At 36.1% G+C, this 26,954-nt stretch overlaps 1 protein-coding gene across 5 annotated transcripts; it reads right to left on the minus strand.

The window, feature by feature from the left end:
* Positions 1–3,990: 3,990 nt before the first annotated feature.
* Positions 3,991–25,119, minus strand: LOC127813942 (uncharacterized). Of its 5 annotated transcripts, none has more exons than XM_052355089.1 (17): positions 25,006–25,119; positions 24,701–24,793; positions 24,463–24,565; positions 22,623–22,706; positions 22,338–22,499; positions 22,163–22,236; positions 19,330–19,432; positions 18,595–18,637; positions 13,584–13,646; positions 10,869–11,098; positions 8,571–8,691; positions 8,385–8,488; positions 7,983–8,096; positions 7,716–7,886; positions 7,492–7,635; positions 7,264–7,409; positions 3,991–4,443 (listed from the first exon to the last, which is right to left on the minus strand). In XM_052355089.1, the coding sequence occupies exons 2-17, from the start codon at positions 24,762–24,764 to the stop codon at positions 4,292–4,294; spliced, it is 1,878 nt and encodes a 625-aa protein (XP_052211049.1). In that variant the 5' UTR covers positions 24,765–24,793; positions 25,006–25,119; the 3' UTR covers positions 3,991–4,291. The 5 variants fall into 5 exon arrangements, with proteins under 5 accessions (XP_052211049.1, XP_052211050.1, XP_052211048.1 ...); XM_052355090.1 differs by having other exon boundaries at positions 22,623–22,691; positions 24,968–25,113; XM_052355088.1 differs by having other exon boundaries at positions 24,968–25,113.
* Between the last annotated feature and the right edge of the window lie 1,835 nt (positions 25,120–26,954).

Raw genomic sequence — 26,954 nt, forward strand, 5'->3', positions numbered from 1 at the left:
TTCAAATGTGTTATTGAATTTTGTAAAATCACTTATTTAAACACATACCCAGCAAGTGATACATACGTATATTAATGTGACAATTTTTTAATATCTCCTCAATTCCTTATATTCATTTCTTTCTAACATATTTTACATCTCTTTCGATTGAGTTATGTAAGTCAATTGAATTAGATGGGTCACTAATGTACACAACTCGATGATCAACCTATTGTATAGAAGTCATATTTTTTGTAAGAAACGTTAGAGAAAGAGATAGAGTTGAGGAAACGCTAGAGAGAAAGGAAGGGGAATGGAGTTGAGGAGACGTCAAAAAATTGTTACATTAACACACATGTGTATCACTTACTGGCTAAGTATTTAAATAAATGATTTTACACAATTTAAAAACACATTTGGAATTGCGAACAATTTAGAGTTTTACAAAAAAAAAAAAAAAAATTATAAGAATAAATATATTTTGGTCTAAATTTAATGATATATTTGAAAATCATAAAAAGTTAAAAACTAAAAAAAAATGCAAAATTTAGGAGGATAAATATGCTTTTGGCCGATTTAAATTCCTGTTGAAGACGAGAAGTCCTCGTGTTTGGGTCGGCCGTTCCATGATTCCATCCTAAGTGCTAAAGAATTAAACTACACATTCATCTGGAAAAAAGGATTAAACTGCAGAACCAAACAGGGTATAATGCATTCAAGTCATTGGTTGCCATGTAAATAAATTAGCTACTCCTCCCGGGTAGAGTGATACCATCAATTAAATTTGAGAAGATATTCAATATAAATAAAATAGTATTCAATGAGTAAACATTGTAATAGATTATCACAATCTAATGATATACTGTCATATATATTTAAATCAAGAATATATAATACTTAGTCGCTTTTAATCAATTTTATCTTTATCAACTGCTATATATATGTTCAAAATACCATGCCACGTAACAATGATAACAAAACTTAGCGCATTCAATATTTTATAGATCAAATTCATATTATTATCTATATACTTTCATATTTGTTTTTGTGCAATTATTTAAATTTTTTATTATTTTAATTATATCCCGAATCTACATTTTCAAGTCATTTTAATCATGTGCTTTGATTTTTTTTCGTGTACCAACTTAAATTTTTTGTTGTTTCGATTACACCTCTATATTTGTAATTTCGATTCAATTTAACCCATATACTTTAATATATAAAAATAAAATAAAATTAGATGAATCAATTTAACTCTTTCATTTGTTTACATGTTAAAATACAAAAGTTAGATTAACTCAAAAATATAAATATACCGTATAAAAGTGTAATCAAAACAACGAAAAATTTGGATTACCACATGAAAAAAGGTCAAAGTACAAGAATTGAATTGATTCGAAAATACAAATAGGGATGTAAAATATTCATATAAAGATAAAAATATGAATTTGACCATATTTTTTATGTAATAATGATAACCCGTCATTACGCTAATTTAATATAACGCGTTTACACGATGATATGATATTATAATTATTTAATTTGAAACTGAGATAATTGTAAAGATTGCAAAATTAACTATTTTCACCCACCAATTTGAGATTAGGATTAGATTTCCCATTACATTCTTTGAGCAATTATGGAAAAGAGATGGCCCATTGATTTCATCTCCACAACAATTCAAGCAAAACCAAAAATGGATTGATAATATACTTCAACCAAAAAGCCAGAGATCATTTGTCAAATGCCTCTTCCTATGCATCATAATGTGTTTGTTAAACAAGGCTCTTAGGGAGGAATAAGCGTCAAGAGGTGATGATTGACAACAGCCCAATGAATGAAGGGATTCCTTGATGACAAAGCCAAGCCACCAACTCTTTTGGGGATTATATTAAGGGAAATAAAGGGCAAAAGAAGAGCTGTCTGTTTCAGCTTTTGTCTCATCATGTTAGGTCCTCTAACTTTACAATCTAGTTAACAAAGGATTAATACTTGCAATACATTAACCCTATGGTTGACCTTTACAGGTTGGCTGATTAGGTGGTTGGAAAAGAGTTAGGAATCAGTGAGCACAATGACCATGCTTAAAGAGTAACATAAACTCACTTTACAAGTAAAAAGGTAAAAAGAAGACTGTGCAAAAATAATATATATATATATATGTAACAAAATCATATTAAATAAAAAGAACTCGATTAGTGGTTGTCATAAATTTCATATACCGTAAATTTTGTCCACCGATGCATAAATTAACTTTTGGAACAACGGTCTAAATCCTCATTGCTCATGAATAATACATATCGAGCTTTAATGATACGAGAGATATGAATTTTAACTCAATAATTATTTAATAAAAGCCTTTTAAATCTACCCAAGTCTCTGATAAAATGGCCAAAAGGAAGCAGCAAGTCTGTGCTATGTTCTCATTACTAACTTTTACTACTAATCCACAGGAAGTGTTTCCTTTATAGTCACAGCATCAGCATACTTGAATGGAGTAGGCCATTCCAGTCACCCATAACCAAAAGAATACCAAATACAAGGCCAGTTTTTCGCCCTCTAAGAATAGGGGACCCCTTCAGCAAGGAAATAAAAGTGACAGGTTTCCTTTTAAATGGGTGGTCACAATCAATCCTATTCACTTTTTTACCCTCCAAGGACACTGATACATATCCCCACAAGAATATGAAGTGCTTTCATTCTATCTTACGCAATGGAGCTTCCTATTATCAGAGCATGATGGAATGAAGAGAATCAAACACAAGTAATAATTTGTTTCTATGTTTCAAACTGCCATGAAGCAATATTTACCAACCCGCATGTTAAGGGGTTCATCCTTCTCAAGAGAATACAAAAGATGATGTAATAGGTTCATGGAATGAAAGCCCTAACCTGATGTTCTTATCCCAAACACCAGTATTGTGCTCTCTCCCCCTCTCTCCGGGTACCTACTCCACCCCACGCAAGCAAACAAAAGCTCTATTGAAAGGCATGGCGTAGTCTGAGTAGAAGTAAAGAATACAAATACGAAGCTTAAAGTAATTTCATAAACTACTTAGCAGGACAATAGAGGAACAATAATTTAAAGTACTAAAAAAATTTAAAATCAACAGAAAAGACGGAATAATCTGTGGCAATGTGCAATGCCTAAAATCATACCAACTGGTAGATAGCCAAACGCCAAACACCTGCCAAAGGAAAACAGTGAAGAGCAAAAGATTAATCAGATAGGATAAGTTGGTAGTTAAAATTTCGAGCCTAGCCCCACAGTAAAATTCCTTTTCAAAGCCATGATTGCTTTTTGGAGCTTCATTTGCAATCCAAGAATCATTAGACAGTATAAGATTACAACAGTGTTACATCCTGAAAAGCCAGAATATCAATGTGAAACTTGCACTGGAAGCTAATATGACCTTCTAGCAGGAATGGGCTTCCCCACCTAATGAGTCTACTTCTCTGGAAAGTGGCAGCACAGCCATTTGACTTAGCATATATTGGTGTTCTATGATTTCTATCCGCAGCAACAAAAGCTCACATCCCGAAGAATGTAAAATGAAAAACAAATCAAAGGCTACAAAAGACAGGTTGCAGGCACTTTCAAACAAAAGCTGGTCCTCTTGGCAATTAGGGCTTAACATGCTATTTACTTTTCCAAATAAGTTGTCGAGCCGCAAGACAAGAGAACAACAAAAATGATTACATAAATGCAGGCAATGTCAGTGATCATGCAGAAGTATCTGCATCTTTATGAGAGTCAACTGTTTCGAAGCTTTCCCACATTGTGGGAATTCAGTGAGAAATTTCATTTGATAAATTTCTTGGGATGAATCCTGATTAATTTCCAACTGCTTATAGAAGCTTAGTGAGGAGCCATCAGTAATGCGAGGTAATCAGGCTAAACATAGAGTTGTATGTGGCCAAATTGTGGCGAACCTTAGATAATCTGAGTAATTGTCATTTATGTTGCTCACAAGGATTTAATCAGATAATCAACCCCACAGCCAAATAAACTGAGTAAGAGCACCACGCATTTAGATTGCACTATGATCATAAGAATTACTGCATCAAATGGATAGTTCCAGTTACATCCATATTATAGAAAATTCTAAGTTATACAAAAGCCAAAGCACTGCCATTACTTCCAAGTGATAGGTTATCTGAACTGTCCAAGTTACAAAAGGTAAAAAAGGACATTACTGATATAAGCATGATAGAGGAAATCTGTCGAACAAACTTTGTTGCTCTACAGTGCTTCAGCAACGGGCATCCTGCAGCATAACCATGGTTCAAAAGCATTGAACATATGAAAGAACTAAGGATCATCATCATATGGTGCATTTGAAGAATGGAATGATGGAAGCACAAAAATGGGTTTCCCATTGAACTGAAATTCAGCCAGCATAGAAGCAACATCTGATTGGTCACTCCAATTATTTCCAGTCAAGTCCACATGCTCAAGTTTCCCTGAAAATACCAAACACAAAAAAGTCAAGCCTCGAGGTTCTACAAGACATTTGCCCTCTGTTTGGACCTATGATTATTTGGTGGAAACAAAAATAAAAAGAAAATAAAATAACCTACTCTACCATTACACTCTCCCATCACATTTATGTGACATCAGGGTTCATGAAGAAATAACTAAATGTTGAAAATCTATAACAAAGGATGGCTATGCACCTCTAATGCTACGTTTCCAAGGAAATGAAGTGCAAGTTATACTTTAATACATCTGAGAATCCCTTCCCAAGCATTTTGGAAATTAATTTGTTATAACCAAATGGTGAACGCCTCAAGCTAAGAGCCTGGACTGCAGATGTGTGGAAGGATTTGGTTTTACAACTGTAATTACTATAAGAAACTTGCTGAAGCTATGATGTGCAACAGACTGCAGATGTGTGCAAAGATTGGTTTTACAACTGTAATTTCAACAAGAAACTTGCTGAAGCTATGACATATGCAACAGAAAATCAAGACACGCTGATATAAGCTAGAAGATCTTTTAATGTCAGGATTACATGTCTGCCAGAAGATGAATTTTGGAGTGCGTAACCAATGCAGAAACCATAAGCAGGTGACAATGTCTGGCTCACAAGGTCACATATCTTATATGTGAAAAACTGAGATGGTGTCCAGAAGAAAGTTTGCTTCTCCAGTTGGGTGGAGACTTTTTGATCTATCAATGCCCAGCTTGGAACCGGATTCTTGGTCTTCCGATTTGAAAGGGAATAAAGGTTGTCAAATGTATGAAAATCAGAAGCTGCTGAGCTCTGATGTGTTTAAGAGTGTCAGGCTTATGCATTACCAAGGTCCCTGGTTCACAAGAGCCACTGCTTCTCAAAGGAGAAACCTAATAGCAGCCAAGGCTCTTCTTCTTTTTGGGTGGGGGTGGGGGGTTACCTCTTGGTGGAGTGGTTAGAATATTTTGCTTATTCCAGAGGTTTGCATGGAAGGAGAGTGAAACCATTTTGCTTTATTGATGATTAGGTTTCTGTAGGACATGACTCCTAAGGAGAGGCTGCCTTCTAGGTCATTTCAGGAGGTTGCCAAGACACCACCATGCTCTGATTCCTGCAATAGAAATTTTCTTTTCTTTTCTTTTTTCTGTGTGTGTGTGTGTGTGTTGGGTGGGTGGGTGGGGGATTAGTCCGGCCACACTTTTCACCTGCAAGGACTCTCTCCAGCCACGCTTCTCGCACCTCTTTGCCTGTTGCCCTCGCCATCACACAGCACAGGTTGCACCCCTCCAGATCATGATTGCACAATGCACAAGATTCAGAGATTGAACTCCTCATTTCCCTCTCCAGTCAGCACCACTGTTGTCCCCTCCTCCAGTCAGGGCACAACCTCTTATCGTGCGACTTCTAGTCGCCATTGTTACTACTTCCTACATCAGTGTGCAACTGCTACTTTGTCTACTCAGATGCTCTCATGAGTTGATATCCAAGCTCAATTTAGCTAACTTCTGAAGTTTGAGGGATGTTAGAATATTACTGGAATATTTTATAGATCTTCTATATATTCTTCGTAATCTTCCTAAAGCTTATTACCATTTTAGTTATCTTTATTACCCTTTTAGGTTAGTGAAAGACCTTATATATTATATACCCATTATTCTATAGTACAACAACAATAATACAATATTCTCTTATTTTAACAAAACAAATATATACACTAGCAAAAAAAAAAACCTAATATATGAAATGCAAGTTTAGTAAAAATGTACATGATGTTATGGTAAAACTGAAAGATCAAGTTATACAAAAAAAAAAAGAAAAAAAAGACCAATTCATATATTTTGGATCAATCATCCAAAAACATAGAGAGATTAATAAGGATGCATCCAAAGAATTAAAGCACGATGGTTAAAATGGAAAAGTGCATATGGCATTTAATGGGATAATAAGATTCCATTAAAGCTAAAAAGAAAATTTTATAAAACAACTATAAGATCTACTTTGTAATAAGGCATTGAATGTTGGGCAACAAAGTACCAACATGGGCAAAATATAAGTGTAACCAAGATGAGAATGCTAGGATGGATGTATAAAGCTATAAATGAGCTTATTTGTAATAAGATTGGAGTGACTTTTATTGAAGATACGATGTGAGAGACACGATTAAGATAATTTGTTCATAAAAGAAAAAGACCAATAAAGATTCCTATTAGGAGAGTGGGTAGAATAAAATAAATATTTAGAAAAAGAGGTATTGGAAGACAAATCATGTTTGGAATTGCTATGCTTTTAAAGCACAACTGTTTTTCTAGAAAAGTTTAAAAAAAGAAGTGTTTGGCAAAGCGCAATTTTGCTTTTAAACCACAACTACTACTCTTAAAAAGCGAGCTAAGCTGCTTTAAGAAAAAGCAAGGGATCCCCTTCTTTTTATAAAAAGAAAAACGACTTATAGTGGGACCCACATTTAATACTTACTTTTAACATTAATAAGCACAACGTCACACTCATTCACCAAATATTGCCTTTTGAACACTAATTTCAAAGCACAACACTGCACAACAATACCATACATGCTCTAAGAACTTTGGTAAAAGACAATTAAGTTTGATATTAATTATATAGGCCTTATAGAAAATAAAGTCATAGATAGGAATAACAAAAAGTTAGAATTCATGTAACTGACTCCATATAGTAAGATAAACTTGGCATCGTGTTGTTTATCATACAACTTTAGCATGAATCCAAAAGTTAACAAATTTGTCGAGCCAAATGTTTTTAAAGCACATAAAAATTAAAATGAAAAAAAAAAGTCAACATTTAAAATGCATACCTTTTGCAACTTTCAGGGCAGAGCATACAGGTAGCAAGGACTCAAAAGGCATAAAATTATAGCCCGCATTAACTGCAACAAGGTCTGGAGCCCATGTAATGAGGGTTGCCAAAAACTTTGCAGTTTCAATCCCTCCTCGGTTTTTGCTGCACATCAGTAATTAGCAAGTTAATATTTCAGGAATATGCTACAGCATAAGGACTGAATAAATCTAGCCATCAACTTAACCTCATATTGATGCAGGCCAGCTTTAAATTCTCTCTTATTTCTTTCTGCAGATCCAGAAAGCCAGATGAACCAAGCCCAATATCCTCAATAACCAGTGCTCGAATACCTGTACCTAAAAATTTTCCCAAAGGTGCTCCAACTTTGCTGGAGGATATCAATATCAGATCACCTGAAGGTGAAACAAGAAGACTCAAAACCTAATCAAATATATAAGGCAGACTAACCTCCCAAGGTCATTTCCTCCAATGGATAGAGAATCCAGTGGCCCTGTTAAGGTAGACAGAGCATCTAGAAGGTCACTCACTCCATTACATGAAAGCTCGCAATTTTCCACTTTCAGATCACTGAAGTGGGAGTGCCTTCTGGATATCTCAATAAAGTAGGATATTAAACTCCTGTGAAGTCCAAAGAACAAGTTGTAAAACCAACTTAACTAATCAGATAAGAATATATAATTATTCTTCAAAATGGAATGGGTAGTTAAAACTAACTTGATTCCGTCATCCTCAAGAGCATTGTCACTTATGTCAAGAGCCTCCAGGTTAGGTATATGAGCCAGAGCATGCTTCAGACTCTCTACATCGTATTTTTGTATATTATTACCCCTGAAATCAAAGAAGCTGTGTCATGTTCTAAAAGTTGCTTGAAACAGAAGATAAATTCTGAAAATTGGGAATTGACTCAGCCTAGAACAAAGCTGTGTTCTTTAAATCAAACACATTAGGGTGATGAATGATGAGCACTCGGACACTAAACGATCAAATTGCAGTGATTTATATGCAAGGACATCAGAATGCATAATGGGTGTTCAACATTTTCACGTCTCTTCACAATAATTCCATGAGTTAATTGCCGATGGACGACACAGAGACCCTACACTGACAGTGGTTTACCTTAGACAGAGCACATGTAATGACTGTAATGACTTTTCCAGTCCTGAAGACAACAAAGAGGAACTCAAGGATTTCCATCTGAAATAAGAAAGGCAGCCAGCAATCTGCAATATCACAGTGAACTTTCTTAATCATCACAAGTACTATAAAAATCAACAAAACAAGAGATAGATATGCATTACTGACATTGTTTTTGGAGTGATCAAGCGTGGATGTACCAGATGCAGCATCAAGGAGGGTGCTGAAAACCATTCTTGCAAAATTCTGGCCGATCTGGATGTCACAGAAGCTTAATGAAGACAAATGCCTGACACCAAAACAAAGAAGAGACCACAGTTGCTAAGGCAGTCATTCTAACTCATATACAACCCAAAGTGCATGACAAAATGAACTTAAGCCAAGACACCCAATCATATGTCCAGGATCTCACCAAGCCAGCAGAGATCAAACATTTAATACAAATGATGTCCCCCCACCCCCCACCAAAAAAGATTGGAGTTCTAGTAAATAAACAAATATTTATTTTCCCCATTTAACCATGAAGATAATCCGCATACAGGCGCCAGATATAGCGGAGGCAATACAAAGCTCAGGCCACTACATACAGAGATGCGCATTCACACATAATGGCAGGAAATCCACCTTTCTCCAGTCAAACAAATTTTAAGCAAAAGGTAAGTTCCCATATCCAGGTAGTTAGCTCATGACAACTGGGCTCAGCCAAGAAGAACTGTGCTGCATAATGTAGTGTGAAGAAGTGACCACAATTTAGGAAAAGTGTAAGGTGCAAATTCTGGAATCTGGATAGTTAAGATAATCATAGTTGTCAGATGAAAATAACTCATGACAACCATGATAAAAATAACTGGTGAGCAGCAAAATATAGAGAGCATTATACAGTACTTCACCTTTGCATGTGACTTTTATCCTTTACCTTTATCCATTCATGAACCCAAATTGTAGCACAACTCTCTCTGAAATCCAAGATGGGCTGTACTAGTTATTTAAGCCCCAAAATTCCTACCGCATCACTGATTTTATGGCAGCCCTATTCAACCATTAAACAACCAACTGCTGATAAAATAAAACATACCCAAAAAATGCAGAGACAGTGATACCGGGATTGTAGGCCTCCCAACAAAACCACTATACATCACATGATCCAATCATGGTGTATTTGCGCACCAAATCACCACATAGACTAACCCCTAACAACTCTTTGTTCAGGGGCACTTAAAACATTTTGTAGCCTGAACTGCAAAAAACAAGTGCAGTTTGGACTTAAAGTAGTTTTATTCTTATAAAAATCGAAAAAAAGAAATAAAAGAAGAATTATAGGGTGCTGAAATCAAAGGCACTCTGAAGCTCGGACAAATAAAAAATCAAAAATTTGTTCTCATTCTAATTATTACTAAAATTACTTTTTTAATACAATTGTACATATATAACTCTGCCTGTGGATTCCTATCTACAGTTAGCTCCAAGCCTGGATAAAAGAGAAGACTTGTGTTAGGTAACTAACAACTAGCATAAAACTCGTCCAATCAAATAACATGAATTCTAAACAAATGACCAGCATGTAACCGACCTCACATAGACGAATGCAGACTTGATATGTTGTTGTTGTTGTTTAAGTGTATATATATAAATGCATCGCCAGCAACTGAACCGTGACTTCAAATAGCACTCCAACAAAGCTTATTATTCATACCAACCCTTTATCCCATTATGTGGGATTGGCTACATGAGTTCTAGCTCATGAGTCAAATCACATATACCTCCCATAATTTCCTCATGCCACATATAGAGAAAAAAATGTAGGAGATGTGTACCTCCACAGGATGCCATAATGAATGGCAAACCAAGTAAAGTTAGACAAAGATACAAATAAATAAATTTCCTGTACATTGCAATGCAATATCCACGAAGTTAACAAGCCACCCGATGCTTTAGATGTCCTACAATTTCCTTAAAGGTTAGAAAATAGCAATTTTTCTTTCCCCTAATTCTTCAGGGAGAAAAAAAAAACATATCATGTCTCCCCTAAGCTGGAAGCAGTTCAATCTGAAGGCAAGGAAAAAATCAAAATTAAATACTGACGCAATAGATTCTTGAAATGCTACTGAGCAGCTGGCCAAGATTAGCACATTAGAATTTAAAATAGATATATAAAAGCATGCTTGATGTCATATCCATGTATCTTGTTATCCATGTTCCATGGTAAGGACAGTCATCTAGTATGGAACATCAGTAAATATGTTCTACCCGGTTTATGACATTATGGAACTCTGTTAAAGATTGGAACTTTGAATTAATTGCCCATAAAAAGGAAAATGCAAGGCCCCAGAGCAACTCCATTCTTGTATTTTCATAAAAAGAGGACTAAATGCAGCAGAAAAAGTACTTCATCGACTCCCAGCTCAAGGAACAAAAAGTAGCAAATATTCATTGATTCAGATGCACCAAATCCAAAAGCAGACATACCTTCCTGATGTTAAGAAAGTTGCTAGTCCAACAGGCAATGAAAATGGGTTGGTTTCAAGAAAGCTTGATGTTTTGATTGAGAAGTCTTCTATTTCATGGGTTGGGAGACATTTCATGCACAGAGAATCACAAATTGCATTAAAAAAAGTTGAAGAAAGCTTGCAGTGAACAAATTCAAGTGATTTTAACGTTTCTCTTTTCTGCTTCAGAAGTTGGCATAACCCTTCAACCTGTTAAATATGCATAAACAACAAAAACAACATATCAAGCCCCAGTCCAACTAGGTTGGCTATTAAACATGCTTGTTAAAGAATAAATAATCAATTGGGAAGAAAGTGATTGAATTAAACAAATTTTTTTGTACAAATGAAATTTTAGACAAAAAGGAACTTTAAACAAAACTACCAGTACATAGTTCTGCTTTGCTTGAAACTGTTAAATGTTATTTTATTATCTCCTATAACTGAAGAACTGAAATTTTGCTGGGGTATAAGAATGGTTTGAAGACTCAGAAATAACTTATTCCAGATTTTACCTATTAAGTTTTGGCAATCATTTTCTTTGAACCACTTGAAACTTTTAAAAGAATGATACAAAATTTCAGAAGCTGATGAAGATGAAAAAAAAAATCAGTTTGCAAAAGGCATTGCAAAGCACCATAATAAAACTATCTTTCTTTCCTTTATGATAAGTACCATGAATCAGATTAGTAGCAATGAAATTCAGAGTTCATAGCCATACTAATGAAAGTTAATAATTATAGGATGCTCATTCTTCCCTTACACTTTATATATACATAATAAAAAGATATCTTGAAAAGCTCAAAAAGGAAGAATACCCCCTTTCAAACTTCCAACCATGGTAGTCAGAGGCAAAAGGCATCCATAAGCCACTGTTACATTATTTTTCCCCAGTCACTAGGAACCCAAAAAATGCTCACCTGAGCAGAGTAAGGTGCCAAAATGACAAGAAATTAATAAATATATTTAACATGAAAAAGGTAATCGAACGATGTCTTTAAGACATCTAAAATACTATCAAATAAAAATTTTTCTAATAATGTTCAAACAAATAACTTTGGGATCTACCAAAAAGTGGATACCATTAAAATAAAAAAACATCTTTTGGATCTTGCAAAAATCTTAGACTTCCAGGCTGGATCATTTTTTCCCACCTCCACTTAATGAAACAGATTTTCATAGCCATTTGTTGTAACAGTAGTAACCATACTAAAAAAAATTTAAAAATGTATTATAATTATAGAGCAAATAAAAAATGAATGAAAACTAAACTAATTGGGTAATTGATGTAGGACAGAAGAGAAGGGAGAAAGAGAGAAGGGTGAAGGAAGAAGAAGAAGAAGAGAGGAAATTGAGAGAGAGAAGAGAACAGTTGAGGAGAAATTCTGAGAAAAACTGACCATTAACTGCCGACCAATTCAAAATACAAACATATAATTAAAACTACCCACAAATACAAGAAATTAAAGAAACAATTCCCAACATAATCACAAATATAAACACATCTTACAGTCTACTTCAATGCTTACAATACACCCATCCAAATCTCCCTTGACACGGTTGTCAGTAATATAATAACCATCAATAGCCTAAATTACAAACCCAAAGAATGCAGCGACTAGAATTCCAGAGAGAATGGTATCAGCTGCATCGAGTCACAAACACTACACTAAAGGGAGAAACGCTAGAGATGAATGTCTGTCAGAGAGATTGTGTAAATATGCAAACCTATTAGCAAAGAGCAACAATCAAAAAGGTAAACCACATGCCATCATGCCTTACAGGTTCATCAATGAGTGACATCACTCACAGAAACCCCTCAGCATGTGAGAGCTCTAATCAAATTCCCGTGACTCTTCTCCAACTTGCTGCCCTGAGATCTATGTCAGGGTGAACTTTCCAGCTACAAAGAGAGAAGAGGGAAGACATTGAGAAGGCAACTTGAGATGATCATGTGGGTAATAGCAATGAATCGATGGTGATGTTCCTTCTTTTTCCCAATTTGCTTCTATTTTCCTCTATTCCAGTTTATAAGTGCCTTCACGCATGCCTCTTCTGATTTTTAGTGCTGATTCTTCTTTTCCTTTTTTTAACACCTAGGCAAACACTTTCAATGCCTATCACCTCATCTGTGGCACTTGAATAGGCATCGCCTGATTAAAAGCACCTTGCCTAGAGGTAGACAAGGCGCCCAACACCCAGGCAAGCACCTCACTCACCTTTGACTACACTGGTTCCAACGGATCTTGGCCACTGGTGATTTACCGACGAGTATATAACATAAAGATGACATCAATTTCCACAGCACTCTGAGCCCCTGATTGGTTATTCTGCAGGACAGGCATCTTTAGATGGCATAGAAGAAACAGGTATATTTCCTAGAGTTCTTTATCCTAGAGTTGCTAAAGAGAATTGATAAAAATGGCAAATTGGAGCAAATGTTCATACACAAAAATGGTTCATTAGCAACCTAGCCACAAGCACGGATCAACTGCTTCTCAGCTACTTCTTCAATTGATATACCGTATGGGCTGAGAAGCAGCTTTGGAATCCCTACCTCATTCTATTTGTTTAATGTGATGCTTGTGCAGTTCTTGATAAGAACCATCTAATTCCTCTCTTCATGCTAATTCACAAATTCACCGTTCAAATTTGAGAAATAAATAGATGCACATAAAAAAAGAATTAGGCTTACTAGCACTCTAGACTTAATCCATCGCAATTCCAAGCGTTGCAATTTACTGGAATTTAACAAATGCTGCACAGAAATAGAAATTAGTCATACCAAAACACACATTTTATTTCACACAGTAAATAAAATAAAATTATTTTTACAACTTCATGTTTAAAGAAAATCTTAAACTATGCCCTCTGCAGGGACTCTGAAAGCAATTCAAACTGTGAGCCAAAGTAGTTTCTATTTGAAGTTAATTAAACTTAAATTTCTAGCTGAATCATTTGAAAAACCATTTCCAAATGGTAACGAAATTTCATGCCCACTTGGGAGTAAGGGGGAAGCTAATCTGTATGGCTTGTTTGGCCATGCAGTGAGAAGCCACAAAAGTTTCTATGAGTATGTCACGAACCTAGGGTTCGTGATGGGTTAGAAGAGGAATTGGGGAAGAACAAAGAAGAATTGAAGGGGGAGATTGAAGAGAATTAGGGAGAAAATTAAGAGGGATATTTGGACAGAAATGGGAGAAAGATGTAGAGAGAAATGAGAGAGAGAAGTAGAGAGAAAATGAGAGAGAATCAGATATTCATTTAATCAATTTCAGCCTAGCATCCCCTCCATTTACATCAGCCTTATATAGGCATATTTGTCCCCTAACAGCCTTGCACATGCAGCCATGTGCACCTAACTAATTGCTAGAATATCCCTGACAAACTATTCTACCCTATTACAATAATACTCTTTTATTATTCATAGGGTCATGACAATTCCCCCCTCCATAAGAGAGTTCTTGTCCTCAAGAACTTGCCGCAAGTAGCCATTGCTCTTCATCTAATTCCAACCTTCTCTATGCGGATAATCCTCCTTTCTTTCTTTTCACTTCTAGGTCTCTTCTTCTTCATTCTTAGGTTTTCAAGATCAATTCCAAGTATGAATTGGCCCAGAATTTCAATAGGGAAAACTTCATTACCATCCAAAACAAGTAAGAAGGGCAGATCTTCAGCCATTGTTGCTGTTACTCTATCCCCATTCAACCCACAGCCATGTTTTGCTGCAGAAATATCAACAGCAACCTCAAAATGCAGCAATGGAGGTTTGTATTCTTTCCTTGAATACTCATACCAAGGCTGTTTGTGAGCATTAACATTAGGAGATGCCGCAACTTCACTTCCAGCCAACGATTGCTCAATAATTGACACCGGGCCAAGTGTTTCAGCACTAGTAAAAGTGCTTGAGAGGCTGTCAATTGATTGAGTGTCATCCTCCAATCCCTTTTCCTCACTTTTTTCTTCCTCCTCCTCTTCCCCTTCTTCCTTAAAGTTGGACTGCTCTTGTTGCAGAATCCCAAAAACATCACCATCGAGAACTTCTTTTCCAAAGGAATTGACGTGTTCCTTTAATTCTCCTTTTGCCCACACACCTTGTATTGAACCCCCGCAAAGTCCGCTATTGCTGCCAGCATTGTCATTATCGTCACCTTTCTTGTCCATTCCACCTAGGCTGACATACTTCTTCCACTCCGTATTGGAGGTAGGCAGTGAATTTGCTTCTTGCCTCCTAAATTTCTCCTTCGGCTGCTCCATTTTAAGGAATTCATCTTTGTTAAAACTTCCGTGATAATCATCAAAGTATTCCACCGGAAAGTTGTAATGATACTTCTTAATTAGTATCATTGCAAACTCTTGTAGTTTCTCGCGGAACATTCGACTGAATTCCTTGCACTCTTCTTGTATTACACTTCTTGTTTCCTTGTCAACTTGGCTAATCTCCTTCTCAAAATCCTTTCCCCATGTTTGATGCTGCTGGTCAACTGAAAAGGCAACCTTCTTTGGCTGTCATTGAGGCTCCATTCCAACTGAAAAGGAAGCTTTCTTCTGCTGCAATTGAAGGCTCATATGCTCCATGTATGCACTGCCTCCCCTAGCTTCACGAGTAGGACACCCCACTGAAAATGCAGCCTCCTTTGGCTGCCATTGAGGCTCCATTCCAGCTGAAAATGAAGCATTCTCCTGCTGCAATTGAGGCTCCACTGATCTCCTTCGTGCACTACTCCTCCTAGTCGAAATCTCACTGGCTGGAAAAGAAATAGGCCAAGAAATCGTAGCTCTTTCCATCATAATTCCCCACACTTCCCTTCTGTTAACTGCCTCACCCAGTCACCTCTAAAATTGATCCACCAAGTGGCAAATTACAGCCACTGTTATGCTTCAAGGTCAGGTTTATTGTAGCAGTGGGAGAAGTCGCACAATTACAGCAACTTCTACTGATCAATCGTCAATTCCACCACTGGACCACCTTCGTAAAACAATGTTGGAGATTACTTTACCTCCAAACGTCAACCACCTTCCAGGTCACTGGAGTCGCCGAACCTGTTCTGCCTAACCACCAACCGCAATTGACAATGGTCGCGTCTCCTCCTTCCTCGTCTGACTCACTCGTGAACCTCTTGGTCATCCGAGTCACCGCCTTCGACGAACTCCCACACCAATCGTAACGACTAGCCGAGGGTGGTAAGGCTCTCCTCACGATTGGTATGGATTCACAATCGCCTCCCGCTAACTCCTCCTTCTCACCCAATCACCGACCACAGGCTAGAGGACCACTGCCCTCCTTGAGTTCGCCTTGATCGACAAGTCCTCGGGATCCAATTACGATCACGATAGGCTCCGATTGCACTACTGAAATGGTTCGACTCCGTCGCCCCGTCAATTCGGTGTTGTTTCTAGAATCGCCTTCTGCGACTGGTTCCTTTCCGCCATCGATCGTTGGTCAGCTTCGACACCTATAGTAGATTGGTGTCCGTCGCGGCTCTCCTTCAGATCCGAGTTGACACTCACCTGCTGCGCCTTCCAATTCCGAACTGAGGGGGCTTGCTGGCTTGGAGATTAACACCTTCCAACACCTAATCACCTTCCAGATCTCCAGAGTCACTGGAACACCGCCTAGCCAAGTCGCCTCCAAATCACCAACGAAAATCACTTGCTCGTTGCTTCAGTCATTGGTTATGGGCTCGATTCTCTCTGGGTTAATTCTTCTATAATGGTCGGAATTCCCTTCCGAACAAGGTGGGCAGCTCGCCTCACCCGAACGGTCAGAATTGCTTCTCGACCCAAAAATTGCAGCACCACCGTGCCTTTCGATCCAACGGCCACACCCACAGAATTCCAAACGGAGTTCCCGATCAAAACTGCCACAGCCACACCTATAGGAAGCTTACCAGTCTGGGTCGTAATGGTCTGGGCCGTCGATATCCGTCTAGCCTTAATCAGTAACGAAATTCGCCAAGGAACGATGCTCTGATACCATTTGTCACGAACCTAGGGTTCGTGATGGATTAGAAGAGGAATTGGGGAAGAACAAAGAAGAATTGAAGGGGGAGATTGAAGAGAATTACGGAGAAAATTAAGAGGGATATTTGGACAGAAATGGGAGAAAGATGTAGAGAGAAGTAGAGAGAAAATGAGAGAGAATCTGATATTCATTTAATCAATTTCAACCTAGCATCCCCTCCATTTACATCAGCCTTATATAGGCATATTTGTCCCCTAACAGCCTTGCACATGCAGCCATGTGCACCTAACTAATTGCTAGAATATCCCTAACAAACTATTCTACCCTATTACAATAATACCCTTTTATTATTCATAGGGTTATGACAGAGTATTTTTCTGGTGTTTGGCCAAAATTTAGAAAATGTTTTTGGTAACCACAAAAGCTACTTTTCTGCTGTGAAGTAGAAGCAATATTTTGAGCTTCTACTGTGAAGCAAAAGCAAAAGCAGAAGCAGAAAATAAACTATTTTAAACAAAATTATCCCAATCAATATTTAAAATTACAAACATTACGCGTGTTAAATAATATTAACTAAACAAGAATTTTTTTCAGCACCCTTTACTTTTATTGTAAAAAGGGGCAATGGTTAGGCTACAATAAATGTATCTTGTTTTTAGACAAGATGCATTGCTTTCTATTCCAAAAAAATATTATTGGTTGATAAACTGTTACAAAACACAATGTATTTATCATCAACCAGTAAGAGTGTTTTGGGGCTGAAAACAGGATGCAATACATACACCTTACCTTCCCTTTGTTAAAAACACTTTTTTTAATTACAAGCCAAGCACATATAATAACACTAAACATGTTTCTCAGATGATCTGGCCAAACACTAAACTGTTTTTCCTTTGTTGTAATGTGAAAATGTAGTGCTTCTGCCATGCAATATTGTCAATTTATCAATTCATAATAAATACTTTTGAAATGCTTAGTTTATTCTCTTCATTGGACAAAATCAAAAATAAGAAAAGGCAAAACAGAAAACTCATTCAAAAACAATCGCTTCAACTATCCATTTCCAGTAAGTGTCTGGAAACAATATTAAGGAAATACATTGGAATACAGAAGTAAATGACACCAACATCATTCTGCGTTTATTAAATGTGATGGACTTGCTTCTTGAATCAAGAGAAAAATGAAATTTGAATTTTCATACCTACTAATACTAGTTCTCAGATTTACAATTAATTGATCACTGAAATTTTACAATCATTCCAGTCATCCACTTGTGTTCATTCTCATTCTCTGCCAAATAGTGTAAAGGAGATATTGCTCGTATAAAGATATGAAATAGACACACATATAACGGCAAGCAGCTTTTATCAAATAAGACAAAAAATGCTTCATAATCTCTGTAAAGGATGATTGAGTTTTTGAAGACAAAACTGTATAAGATTACAAGAAATACTTCCTAATATATTTGAAAAGGCAAGCAGGCTTTTTTAGAACAGACTAATGGATGGAATTAATTATTATGGCATGCCTACATCCTACATATATAGAGTTGGAGTAAAAAGCTTCCTGCTTCATAGAATTATAGAGCAATAGGACATAGAAAGGGGCAAATAAGTGCACGTGCCTTCAGCATTGACAGAGAATTCTATTCACTAGATTCAAGGGAAAAATAAAGGCAAAAGAACAAAAATACACCATACTTGACAATCATTTTCCCATATGTATAGGATGGAAAACTTACACAGATTTCAGCATTGCAAAGAACATTTTGAAGTCTCAGACATCTGCACAATACATAAACATGTTTCAATAGCCTAACCCTCCAAGTAATTGTAAAGATATGACTAACTTATGAAGGCAGTCATTTATATGATGCTATTACCTATCAATCAAAAGAAAAATATGACCAACTCAACTTAACCCCCTCTCCAACAAAAAAAAGGCATCCCAAATGCACGAGGCTCCCACTTTGTGAGGTTCATATTTGTACACAACCTTCCTTTTGCATCTTTTTGGAAAGAGATTGTTTCCACAACTCGAATGTGTGACCTTCCAATCATATAAGAGAAACCTTACCATTGCTACTAGGGCTTGCCCTCCCCCCTCTACCCTCCCCAAAACAATTTTTTTTTTTTTTTTTAAAAAAAAAAGGAGAAGAGGAAAAGTATCATCAGTTGAAAACAATGAAGATTGTTGATTGCAACTATAAACCAACACAAAAGAATGAGTAGAATCAAAAAGGTGTGCAGGTGAACATGCATAAATGGTATGTAGAACATACTTAAACAACAACATATCAAGTCTTTATCCTACTATGTGACCTCAGCTTATGTAAAGCATCAGAAGAAAAAATAAAGGCAAATAGCATAGCATAGCATGATATGCAATTAAGTTTGCCAAAGTAGCTATAAATTGCATGTTTCCAATAGGTCCACACTCCAAATAAAAAAAAAGAAGCAACATTAATGATATTTACCTTGCATAGCTACCAAATCGTTGGCAATGATAAGACAACTTCGAGTAATCACATCTTGAATGATTGGCATGCCCCTCATAACCAATGGGCTTTAGTATAGCATCTGTACTGACCAAAATTGCATAGAGGTATTGGTTTAGTTAGTTTCGGTGAATTAATCAAGTCAATTGAAAAATGGCAGGGTGGAATAGTCCTGTTATGGTGGTATTCTTCACATAGTGCGGAATTAATGTTTTGGAATTTACTTTCAAATATAGAATCAATTTCTTCCTTTGTCTTGGATCTTTTTTGTAAGCCAATACAAGTCTTATTGTATAAGATCAACAATTAATGAAAATTTTATTTCATTATAAGCTAATTAATGAAATATTCTCAAGCAATTATGTGATGTGCAGCATGAAAATAAGAACAGTAATCCAAAACTACGGCTGGAGCATGCTTTGGTAAGTTTTCAAACTAGCTGAAATTAATTTGAGCTTCTACATTACAATACCCTTCAGTCATTTTGGGTTTTTGTTTGGTTTTTCTCATTACGGGACTACTGAGAGAATTATGATCTTTAGATTAGGCAATTATATATCTTGAATATGTTCTTAGATGTTTTGTGTATCTTCAGAAATATTCTTTCCATTTATTAAGTAGGATACAAGTATATACATACATACATTCTTTTAACTAAAACCCTATTTTTTTAGCTTCTACATGGTATCAAAGCCTAATCCTATTTTTTTAACTAAAACCCTAATTTCACAAAACTATTGTCGCCACCTTTAGTCACTAGTCATGCTTCTCTCTCTAGCTACACCCTCTTCCAGCTTCAATGATTTTCATCCATTGTGCAAATCCTCTAGATGGTCGTGAATAGCCACAAAACTCGAGGTCAAGTTTTCTCCCACCATATAAGAATGATGGGTGTTAAAGTTGTCTAGAGTATAGGCAAATGAAGTATTAAATAGAAGTTGTATCCCAAAACTGTAATTAGTAAAAGTTATGGGGTGAAATTGTAAATATTTATATCTTCATAGGGATATCCACCCTCTATTATAAATAGAGGGCAAGGGGTAGAGAGAGAGAGAGAATTCTCAGTTTTTCCTGTTTGTAAGACTACTGGCCATCCTCTTATGTGCTGAGTGCGATGGAAAGAAGAGATCGAGATTGTGAGAAAAGTGATTCTTGGAGCGATCTGGTGGAAATCTCTTTGGTTATTTTCATTGTACTTGGGAGCACTGTAACAGGAGGGAGTAGGCGACTTTGTACTGCTGTAATCACTCTTGGTTTCTAGTGGATTTGTCTCGGAGAGAAGGCTGGATGTAGGATTGCTCTTTGCAGTCCGAACCAGGATAATTCTGTGCTTCTTGGATGGTTTGATTGTTCTTTTCTCTCATTTCTTTGTTGTTTTCAATTGCTGTTAAATCTATTCTGTTGTGGTTTGATTTCCGGGTGAGGAGATTAGAGAGATTGGCAAATCTAAGTCTTGAATCGATTTCTACGAGCTCCTAAACATAACAATGGGGGACAAGATAGGAAACATTTTGGAAGGTATTAATAATATATCTTGTTATTTGTTTTAGAATATGTTTATTTCTTTCAGTTGTTGCCAAGATACAATAATAAATTTCTTTGTGCGGGAGTGTCTCAATCAAGGTGGTCTACGAGTGACCTCAAAGTCTACGAGTGATCTTAGAGTTTGTGAATGACCTGCAAGGAACAAATCAGTTAGGGGCATCGGTGACCTCTCGTGTAGGCCCTTCAATAATTAAGTCAGTCTCGAGATGAGTGCGTAGAATGCAAATACAGTAGAATTGCAGTAGATGTAGTTGCAGAATTGCAGTGAATGTAGAATTCTAAGCGTACCTTTGCTAGAGGATGAGTCTCCTATTTATAGGGAGGGAGGAGACTAACAGGTGGAGGGAGACCCACAATCTTCAATGGGCATTTCGAGCTTTGTTTTGGATTTGTAGGCAAGAATATTGGAATAGCTAGCCCACAATAATCTTTCAAATAAAAGTTATTGAGTAACTCATAAATTCCCGAGAGGAAGGGTCTCTCAAAGGCATCAAGAGAGGCTCTCGAGTGAGGTCAATCTATCTTTGGTCTCAATCAATCGAACTAAGGGTTACTCTGAGGGTCACTCAATGAGGTCAGTCAGTTTCAGCGACTCTATCACTCACTCGGTTAGTCAAATATCCTCTAGAAGTTACTCAAGTAACCTTCATCAGTCACTTGAGTAACTTCTCTCGGTTACTCGAGTGACCTCTCAACCAGCCACTCGAACAGTCTCTAGATGGTCATTCACCCCAGTCTCTTGACAGTTGAGTAACTGTGCTCGACTAACTTCTCACTGTTACTTGACTAACCTTATGGTCTCTCGCCTAGGTCTCTCGATGGGTTGTGGGATTCCTTCTTTGTAGTTGGACTTATTGTTATGCATAACACTTTCCTAATTAGTTTTTGAAAAATTATACTTCCATTTAGGATGGCTAATTAGGATAGTATTTTGATCTTTGATATATTTCCTAATTAGCTAGGATCTATAGTTTATACAAATCCTTTTGAGATGTATAATTAAAAGATTTTGATTATTAATATTGAATTGGAGAATTGATTTGTGTTTAGTTGTTCATCTGTTCTTTCTTTTGATTATGCATCAGGATGTACATATGTCTATATGCTTGAACAAAGCAGGTTGAATGGATAGATTAAGTTCAGTGAATAGTATCAATGAACTGATCTGACTCTCCGAGTAATAAACTTCAACTGCTAAGCTAAGAGAGGCATTGCTGGCAAGATTTTCTTTAAGAACAAAACCATCCTAAAGCAAACGCCACCTTACCTGAAACTCTTACTTCGCTTATGCAACCATCAAAAGAAGGGAGCAAAGCTATCTCTGCTGCTTCATCCAGGCAACTGCTTTTCAGATCAACATAATAAAAGTGCTCAGTACTGAGTGAATGCAGTCAAAAAGTAATGATATTATCAAATATTTCAATCAAATAAAATAGGCATACTTCTGCAAATGTGTTTCCCAGTACACCTGTTGCCAGTCATCCATCGGCTGATGCTCTTCTAAACCTTGTTTTGCCAGCCAAGGTACTGCTTGGTTCTTTCTGGTCAGACCGGGCCAACGTGACTCGTAAAATGTTCTCCATACCAAATCAAAGTTCAAATTTCTGGAGAAAAAAATAATCAATTCCATGCTAAGATTGATCTTTTTAAACCACTAATCTTAAAATTCTACAACTAGACTCCTTGAATTTACAATCATTCAATTCTAAATGTCCTATTCTTTCAACCTTTTGCGTTTTCTCTCATTTCTGATGCAACTATTTGCAATTTGACCATCATCTCCATTCTTAAATGACCTGCATAATGAAGATCTAAGTTGAAATGTTAAAACAGTTTCACAGAATTTGACTTTATTATTGTTTTTGTAGTCAAACCAGGAAAATTGATAATGAGAGTTACTCAAACACAAGAGGCTTTGAATCAGCACAATTTTCACAAGAACCCCAAAGAAGTATTATCAAATAACCATTTGTTAATTCAACTTTCTCAGGCATGCATCAAACATAATTTGAAGGATGACGACATGACCACTTGGAGCAAGTTGCTAAAATAGTTAGTGTAACCAATAATTTCAAATTTGAGAATAGAAAAAAGAATAACTAAGAAGAAGAATAAACGTGAAACAAAAAGGGAAAGAACTAGCACCCATTGAAGTTCTTTAATCCCAAGATCAGAGACACAATGACAGTGACTCTTTTTCCATCATGAAGAGTTTTCATCAGACAGTGGGGTGATAATATTGTGCATGTGCACATCATGTAGGGAAAATAAGTGAGCATATGTTATATGATTAAATAAGAAAAGAAAATAGATATAGCCCCTCTGTCAATGCCTGCTAATAGAGTCAGGAGCTAACTAATGCAAACCAAGGACAATCCATGCATGAGCAGGAAGACATTTAAAATGGGAAACAGCTGCTGCAATGTAATAGAGACAGAACAACTGCTAAACAACCAGCATTAGAATAAATAGCAATTTTGTGGGTCCTGGAGAGTGTTGAAGATGAGAGAGATGGCCGGGGATTCAATGGACCAGCCATGTCAACAATAATTAACAATTATAAAATTCCTCATTGATACTATAATAATGATCTAGAAGAGCTCATAGCATAATTATGTACGCGTGCATACTTGCTGGGACAGCTCTTCCCCCTCTCTAAAGCATCATGTAAAAAGCAACTTCCTAAACTTAGCCCTTATTTGCCTTGCACGGTTTAAGAGCTAAGGATAATTATTCTCCAGAAGCTTGTTTGTATTTTGAGTGTAAGTAGAGCATTTTCTGCGCAGGCAGCACATTCCTAATCATCTTCTGCCACATCAATCAATTTATCAACTAGCAATAGTGAAAGAAGTTCCATATGAAACTTAGTGTCCACAATTAAGCGCAGATTATGCAATCAAAGTCCCATCCAGATCAAATTAAAACAAGCTCGTCTTATGGTTGGGCCGATTACTGACCCATTACAGGGAATCCTGAGATTGGTTTCAGAGACAAACATCTATATTTCAGACTAGTTCGGCAGTAATATTTTCTAAAACTCAAACCAGAATTTCATGAATATTGTGATCCACGTGATAATTATTGAAGACACATAGGCAGTACCTACTTATCTTCTATAAGCCTTCAACTAGTACATATAGCAGGCTTAGTGAATGCATAATCAGTGGCAAACATCTTAAGGCCACTGATAGAGAAAAAATGACCAAACAAGATCCTCGTAGGCTTATGAAATAGTCTTGTTTAGTGAAGCAAAGTTAGTCCCATGTCGCCACGCCCTCTATAACTGTAATACAAATTTTGCGTTAAGAGGACAGGAAAAAAAAACAAAAAACCTATAAACTCTAGCAATTAATAGTTAGCAAACAAAGACATAAGACTTAAATAAGCAACACTATATCCACACTCGTGTATCTAAGATTCCTCAAACTATTCCAAATGTACAAGGAAAAAACTCACAAACTGTTTTCACTTCATCCATGAAAAAAGCGATTACCTTCTCTTTTGTGCAAAATTAGGTCATCCTTTTGTAAATACATAACCAAATAAGAATGAGACAGTTGAACTGACATGTGCTCGTGCAGCTTCAGCAAAGCCAAAGGAGGCAGAGATGCCAGCAAGCTATCCAACAAATCAGGCGGGAGTTCGCACATATCCTGAGTAAGATCATCCCCTGGAAAAGGATTTTGAAACAAAAATGAGAATTAAATTTATAACATTGAATCTGTGACTCTCCATACATCACGAGTTTCGTATTCTATTCAAAACAACCAAAAAACAAAAACTGAATACTAAGTTAACATATTACCATAGATAACTTCTATCTTAAGTGCATTGAAGCTTAAAGTGAACAGAGACGGCGCATCACCCATTCTTCTCGAGAAATTAAGCGACTATGTGACTGCAAGCAAACAAACCGCGTTACATTGGAAGACACACGAGACTTCAATTGTTTATAACATTGTTCAAATCAAAATCCGAAAGCAAATGTCCGAAACGAGGGCATCGCGCATAGAGGAGAACAATTGGAAATTTAAAACTCTGAGCAATCACAGAATTGCAAACTAGGGTTTACCTTTCAAGCACTCGATCGAAAGGTAAACCCTAGTTTACCTCGTTTGGGAAGGACCCTCCATCTGAATTCTCTACGGTCACTAGCCAACCAGGAAGCTAGCTCTTTCTTCATATAAGCCGGCGAATGAAGTAAAAATGAACGCTGCGTTTCAGATTAAGCATGAAATATTAAAAGCATCTTATTTTTAATATTTAAATATAATTAATTAATTAAAAATATAATATGTTAATTATTAATTAATAAATTATTTAAATATTAAAAATAAAATGTAACACTTAACTATTAAAAAAAATATATATTTGTTAATGCTTAACCATTGCCATTAGAACAATAATATAACATTATTCATCAAAAATTTATGAATAACGATATTTTATTTTATTTTTTAGTAGAAAACTTACAATCTTTTTATAATTTTATATTATCCGTGTAACATTTAAAAATGGTAATTAATGAACGGAATTAAAAAATAGTAGTTAATGGCTTGATATGTTAATTGGACTATCCAGTCCATTCTCGGCCCTTTCTTTAGGTTTAGTCTTGATCTTTTTTCTGGACTCAGCCTCGACCCAACGTCATCCTATCACAGCATAATTGCAACTCTCGCTGGGTATTCGTGCGATCGCTTCAAATTCCATCCTCATTAATGACAGATCTCATCTATATTAATGAGGGTCCCGTCGCTACTATGCTATCATCTAAAAACCTCTACCGACGTTGGATAGTCAATCTCATTACCTGCAAACGCACGACATATGCATGTAGGAGAACGTCTCATTCTCCAGAACTAATATATGTTCTGACCTCTAACCTACTGATATATTATTTTCTTCTCGCTCTCTTACTCACTCGAACGTCAGAGTGTTTATAGGTGTCAGTCGTCCCTCGAACGGATCAATCGCCGAAGCTTGTGTCCTACCATTATGAGCTTGCCTCCGATCATCCTCTTTTGATTAGGAATGAACAGCCACTTTATGTTTTAGAATGTTTGAATTCAAGTTTAGTTATGATCGATGAACATAAAATTTTTAAATTTAAAAATGAGATAAACAATATCATTATATCAAACAACTCTTATGAAGAGCTTTCTTAAATAGTGAATATATTAACTTTTTCATGTTAAAAAAATAATATGTTATCTCCTTTAATTACCTAACTTCTTTATAATAAAAAATTACAATTAAAACAAATGACCAATGCCCTATTTACTTTACTTTGGATGAAGAATATTTAATTTTTATATCCTAAAAGTTAATAACATATTCTCTTATGTTTATGATTAAAATAAAATATTGATAAAACTATTAAATTAATAGTATATATTTTTTATCCACCAATTTGAATCCTACAGTATTTCATTTACAATTTTTTTTTTTTTGAAGAAATCAAGGGATGAGTCACAAATAAGATAATAAATAGTGACACGAGAGAAAGAATTAAGTAGTTTTGAAACGACAATCGAGAGAAGAAAGTATGCCACGAACATAGAATTGGCAAATTATAGTCTAAGGATCTTAATACACAAATCATGGGAATGACCCTAAAGAATTGAAGCCCAACGAAAGGCAAGGAAGTAATCCAAGAGGGTTGTAGTATGTGAGATAAAGTAATTCATTTGATATGTTTTCTCGAAAATCAAATAATAAAGAGCTAAAGAGAATTGCATAAACCACAACCAAAACAAAATATTCCAAGCATATAAAAAGATTTCATGAAAAACATTGCAAAGAAAAAAGGGAAGAGAGAAGATTAAAAATGTAAGAAAACAACAAAACTTAGGGTGTTTTCAAGTTGCGGGAGAAAACTCTCTCTTTCTCTCTAAGGAGAAAAGAGCTCTAATTAACCTTCTTAGAGTTGAATTATTATGAAACAAGTTTTATTGTGTCAAGGGCATGTGATTTCAAGAGTGGGTATGCAAAATTTAGTATCATTTGATTTCTAAGAAAGTGTATTGAAATTTATGATAAGTGAAATTATCAAAGAATAA

Source organism: Diospyros lotus, chromosome 12 (genome assembly GCF_014633365.1).
Source record: "Diospyros lotus cultivar Yz01 chromosome 12, ASM1463336v1, whole genome shotgun sequence".
In the NCBI taxonomy this organism is placed as follows: domain Eukaryota; kingdom Viridiplantae; phylum Streptophyta; class Magnoliopsida; order Ericales; family Ebenaceae; genus Diospyros; species Diospyros lotus.